Below are 6,000 nucleotides of genomic sequence, written 5' to 3' on the forward strand. Positions count from 1 at the left end.
TAAATGTTTAAAGGCAAATGAACAAGTTGTTGTAGCCTGGAAAAGGGTCATCAGCTGGGAAAAACAACAGACATGTTAAAAAGCCTTGGTGGAAAACTGGGAGTGAGATGCTTTAGGAAATAAGGGCATTGGAGAGTTTGCATATATTCCTAGGAATTGAGAAAACCATGTGCAACATTAGGACAAGAGCATTCTTGGAAAAGATCCGAGAAAACTAAGCTCTGACCTATGATTTGCAAGTTCTGTGTAAGTAAGCAAGAAGTGAAAGAGAAGGCAGAATGGGAAAATACCTGGCTAAGTGTTGAATACATGCCCAATTCACATAAAAGCCTTGCTACAAAGACTTAAATGACTTTTTCCTCCCCCAAGCGTTTAAGGATATAATTGTCACATCATGAATTTACTCTCTATGCTACCAAAAAAGAAATATCAAATCCACACATGATAAAGAAACAGTTTTTAAATAGTTTAAAACAGTCACTAAACAAACAATTACAACCCACAATGTTGTTGTGAAACCCACAATGTTGTTGTTGTTGTTGTTAAGTGCCATCGAGTCGGTTCCGACCCATAGCGACCCTGTACAGGGTTTCCGAGGGTGTAAATCTTTACGGGAGTAGAAAGCCTCATCTTTCTCCCGCGGAGCAGCTGGTAGTTTCGAACCACTGACCTTAAGGTTCGCAGCCCGATTTGTAACCACTACGCTACCAGAGCTCCTTCCCACAATAAGCAGCAACAAATCCTGGGGAACGGGAGACTCTGATTTTCAGGGTTATCACATTAAAATATTCTCAATGTCTATTTTTAAACAAAAAAATTAGGTGGCATACAAATACAGAGAGTATGGTAGAATCACAGTAAAAAGAAAACAAAAAATGTTCCTGAGGAATCCGAGCTATTGGACTTACTAAACAGAGATTTTAAATCAGAAGTGCTAAGAGCTAAATGAGAGTGCAAGGAAGTAAAGGAAATAAAGAGAAAGAGAGCTCAACAAAGAATAGCAATAAAGTGATACAAAATGTAAACAGGAACCATACAGAAAGTTTACAGTTGAAAAGTACACTAAATGAAATAATTTACTCGAGAGATTCAACAACAGAATTAAGCAGGCGGAAGACAGAAACAGCAAGTTAAAGGTAAGTAAACTGAAATTATCCAGTAGAGAAGCAGGAAGAAAAATAAGCAGAAACTAAGAAACCTGCATGACATCAATATGCATAATGAGAATCCACAAAAAAGAAAAAAGAAAGTGGCAGAAAGACTATTTGAAGAAATAACACCCAAAACGGTACCAAATTTGATGAAAACATAAACCAAAACATCCGAGAAGCTCAGCAAATCCAAGTATGACATTATAGTCAAATTGGTGAACACCAAAGTCAATCTTAAAAGCGGCAAAACAGATGATTTCTCTTAAAAAAAAAAAAAAAAAAAAAAAAATTTAAGACCAGCAGGGAGTGAGATGACACATTTTAAAAGTGCTGAATGAAAAGAATTGTCAAGTAAGAATCTTACATTGAGCAACACTGCCCTTAAAAAATGAAGGCCAAATTAAGACATCTCCACATGAACGAAAGCTGAGGGAGATAGTTACCACTAGACTTGATCTGCAAAAAATCCTAAAGGGGGTACTCAAGGTTAAAATGAAAGAACACTAGACATGAAAATGAAATCATACAAAAAAATAATGAATCCTTACAAAGGTAACTAGTAGTACTGATTTTAGCTTTAACTCCTATTATTTCCTGTAAGATTTAAAAGACTAAGGCATAAAACTATATTTGTGAACATACGTTAACAGATAGCAATGTACATGACAGCAATATAAATGCGGTTGTGGAGTGTTATCAGAACAGAAATTTTGTGGATGGGTGCTCTTGTCGAATAAGCGCTTAATTGTAAGGTCAGTTTGAACCATAAGGTTGGTGGTTCAATCTCACTTGTCGCTTATAGTTCTGACTCACAGAGACCCTGTACAGGGTTTCCGAGAAGTGCATGATGAGTTTGAACCGCTGACCTTGCAGCTCAAACTGACCTTGAGGTTGAGTGCTTATCCTATGGCACCACGCCATGACTCCAATAGCTAGGGTAACCACTTATAAAATAGCTAAATATATAGAAAACAAGGAGGGTTTCATAAAGGTACACAGAAAAAAAAAAAAAGAAACACAAAAGGAGGTTGTATTAGGGGAATTCAGGAACAAAAAATGATAAAGCTCATGGATAGAAAGTATCAAAATGCCAAAGTCCTTCGTTATAAAGTAGTAACCTGAAATATAAATGTATTAAACTCTCCAATTAGAATATATAACAACATGATCCAATTATATGCAGTCTATAACAGAGTCGCTTTAGGTCCCAAAACACAATAGGTTTAAAGTGGAAACCTGTAAAAAATTATTTAGTGCAAACAGTAACCAAAACAAAACTGGAGTGGTTATTCGACAAATAGTATTTAAGTCAAAATATGTAATAAGAGACAAAGAAGGAGAGTATATGATAAAAGGGTCAATATATCCATAAAATACAGCAGTTACATACTCAAACAACAGAGCCCCAAAACACATATATAAAGAAAAACCAATAGAATTGAAAGGAGAAATAGACAATTCTGCAATAATAGTTGAAGATTTCAAAAATCCACTTTCAATAATGGATGCACTATTTAGATAGGAACTCCTGGTGTGGCGCTGTGGGTTAATGTGCTAGACTGCAAAGTTGGTTTGAACTGCAAGGTTGGCAGTTTAAGCTCACCAGCTGCTCCTCAGAAACCCTACAGGGTTGCTGTGGGTTGGAACTGACTATACAACACTTAATAACAACAACAACAACCAATAAGATAGAAGATCAATAAGGAAATAGAAGTCTTGAACGACATTAATAATCCATATGGAGTACTGGTATGACACTATGGATTAATGTTCTGAACTGCAAGGTTGGTTTGAACCACAAGGTTATATGCAAGCTTACCAGCTACTCCTTGGAAACCCATCCAGGGTTGCTATAAGTCAGAACTGACTTGACGGTACTTAACAACAACGGCAATAATCCACTTAAAAAAGAACACTCCATCAAATAAAAGCAGCATACACAATATTCCAAAGTGCATATGGAACACACTTCAAGAAATACCACACAATAAAATAAGTGTCAATAAGTTTAAAAAGATTGAAATTATACAAAAATACCTTCTCTGACAACAAAATGAAACTAGAAATCAACAATAGAAGTTAATTTAAAACCTTACAAATACAAGAGTGCTTCAAAAATTTGGGGAACTAGAATGAAAAGATAATGGAATTTTTCCACCAGCTTTTTGAAGCCCCCTTTTAAGTAGAAATTTCACAGTACATTCTTAATCAACCAATGGGTTAAAAAAGAAATTACAGAGAAAATTAGAAAACAGTTTGAGGCAAATTAAAAGGAAAACAACACTCTAAAAAAATTTGAGATATACAATGAAATCAGTGCTAAGAGGGAAATGTTTAGCTATACAGGCCTACATTAACAAAAACGAGAAAGATCTTAAGTCAAGAATCTAACTTTATACCCTTTAGGAACTAGAATCTATGGAATATAAATTGAAATGTTTCAACAAACTGATGCAACATTGCACTCACTTGTCTATGCCAAGAAATTTGGAAGACAGCTATCTGGCCAAGTGACTGGAAGAGGTCCTATATATTTGTGTCCATTCCAAAGAAAGATGACACAACACAATACAGAAATCATGGCACAATACCACTATTAACATATGAAATTAAAATTTTCATGGGGAGGGAGGGATAAGGAGATATGGGGAATGATCAATGGGTACAGAGTTTTCTTTTAGAGTTATGAAAATACTCCAGAAGTGGAGAGCAGTCAAGGAGCTCTGATAGTGTAGTGGTTATGAGTCGGGAGAAAGACAAGGCTTTCTGCTCCCGTAAATATTTACAGCCTCAGAAACCCTATACAGGGTTGCTATAAGTCAGAACTAACTCCACGGCACATAATCACCATAGAGCAGTAAACAATTACACAATATTGTGAACATAATAATGGAATGATATATCTTAAAATGGTAAGCTATATGTATCTTAACCACAGTTTTAAAACAAATCTTCTTTCTTTCTGTGTATAATTGTTTTTTATTCATTTATTAAAGTAGAACAAGAAGTAGACAAAAATACTGGAAAAAAAAAAAAAAAACGATGGAATATGTACTACATACCTGTCAATGCTGCTGGTTTGGATAGTGTACTGTATTGATTTTGAGTAGATATCATACTTTGACGAGGACTTAGTGTTGGTGATGCAACAAGTGATAGCTCCTCAATTATAATACTACTTTTGGGATGATTCCTGGGAAGTTCATTTAATCTTTGCTCTAATGAATACTTTAAAAGGTCCAATTTCTGACTTGATTCATTAAATCTTGCTTGAGCCTTGATAGGAAAGATAATTGTTACCATTTAAATATCATACTCTTTAAATAATATACTTATTAAACAAGTAAAAAATTTATTTAAAATTACTTCTGAAAGTGCTTTTCTGTCTGTTACTTTTCCTGAGCCAAGTAATTTCATCACATTCTTTGCACCTTCTGCTACTGCAAACTCTATCCTAAAATGATGCCTTAATTCTTCCATACGAAGTTCAAGAGGGCTTATCACAGGTTTTGCTAAAGGGGAGGAAAAAAAAAACTTAATTGAACTATTTATCTGACTTTTTAATATGTAGAGATGAAAAAATAATGAAAAATCAATGAATTTTTATAACATTAGTATAAAAGTTCTTTAAGCAATAAACACTTAAGAAATAGTTAATAGATACAAAAATGAAATTCAAGACATTTCTATTTTAACTATGTCTAAATTACAAATCTAAAAAAAAATGTATAACCATAGATAAGTCAATATATCCATATATTGAAACATAATGAGACTGAAATAGCTCCTACTCAAATATTTTTTAGAAACTAGATACAAAGATTCTCTCTGGAATTTAAAAAACAAGATAAAACAAAAAACATACTCTATAAATGGGCAACAGATTTTTAAAAATAAAGCATCAATTAAAAGTGTTTGAAAGTCTATTAGAATGAAGAAAGACATTCTAGATGGATACCATTTGGAAACAGGAGCAAATATTTGGGTTACTGTGGTCACTGCTGTTGTATGCTATTGAGTCAATTCGGACTCACAGCAACCCTGTGCAGGGTTTCCAAGTGGCTGGTGGGTTTGAACTGCTGACCTTGCGGTTACCAGTCCAGTGCTTACCCTGCAGCACCACACTAGGAACATATCTCATTTAAAGAGTACAAAACACAAATTCAAACACCATAAAATGCCTCCTCCCACTTATTTTTGAACAACAGCCCATTTATCATATAAATTAACACTGTATGTCCATCCTAATATAAACCTATCTGACACTGACATTAGTAAGAAAATTGTAAATTTATCTGTACTGCGTCACCATTATCAAAAGCCAATTCGTTGGTCTGGACTGCCTGAAGAATCTGCATTCTTATAACTTCTATCTTTGTCTTGCTGTCCTGGAGCATTTGCTGAGCTGTACCATGGAGCTTTCGATCCTATTTAAAAAAAAGTTTGAAAATGTAAGCATGGACAAAGAAAACATTTCATAGCTTCCAAATAAGAGTTTTTAAAAAGCAACATGTGAAATAGTTAAATGAATATTATAACTGTTACATTTACCAAACCCCCTCCCCCCAAAAAAGAAGGAGTAATCAAACTTAAAAGGTAGTAAATAAGAAAAAAATCTCCATTATAATGATTCGGCCTAGAAAATCTTTAATGTTAAAAAAATAAAACCTCAATAGAACTATGGAAGAAGTTATGTTGATAAAAATTTACTATCTCTTACGTCTTCAAGAAAGATTCTGAATTAAGTGAAAAAATGATACTGCCATACCTAAGGAGCTCTGGTAGCGTAGTGGTTACGAATCGGGCTGCGAACCTTAAGGTCAGCGGTTCGAAACTACCAGCCGCTCCG

General features: G+C 34.4%; 1 protein-coding gene across 1 annotated transcript in view; it reads right to left on the reverse strand.

The window, feature by feature from the left end:
- PKN2 (protein kinase N2) overlaps positions 1-6,000 on the reverse strand; it is a 150,547-nt gene that overhangs the window by 61,621 nt on the left and 82,926 nt on the right. Inside the window, exons 4-6 of the mRNA XM_006831070.1 lie at positions 5,461-5,578; positions 4,518-4,663; positions 4,214-4,427 (exon numbers count right to left, since the gene is read on the reverse strand). Coding sequence (XP_006831133.1) covers positions 4,214-4,427; positions 4,518-4,663; positions 5,461-5,578 — 478 coding nt within the window. The remainder of the gene's footprint in view (positions 1-4,213; positions 4,428-4,517; positions 4,664-5,460; positions 5,579-6,000) is intronic.

This window comes from Chrysochloris asiatica, unplaced genomic scaffold (assembly GCF_000296735.1).
Source record: "Chrysochloris asiatica unplaced genomic scaffold, ChrAsi1.0 scaffold00002, whole genome shotgun sequence".
NCBI lineage: Eukaryota > Metazoa > Chordata > Mammalia > Afrosoricida > Chrysochloridae > Chrysochloris > Chrysochloris asiatica.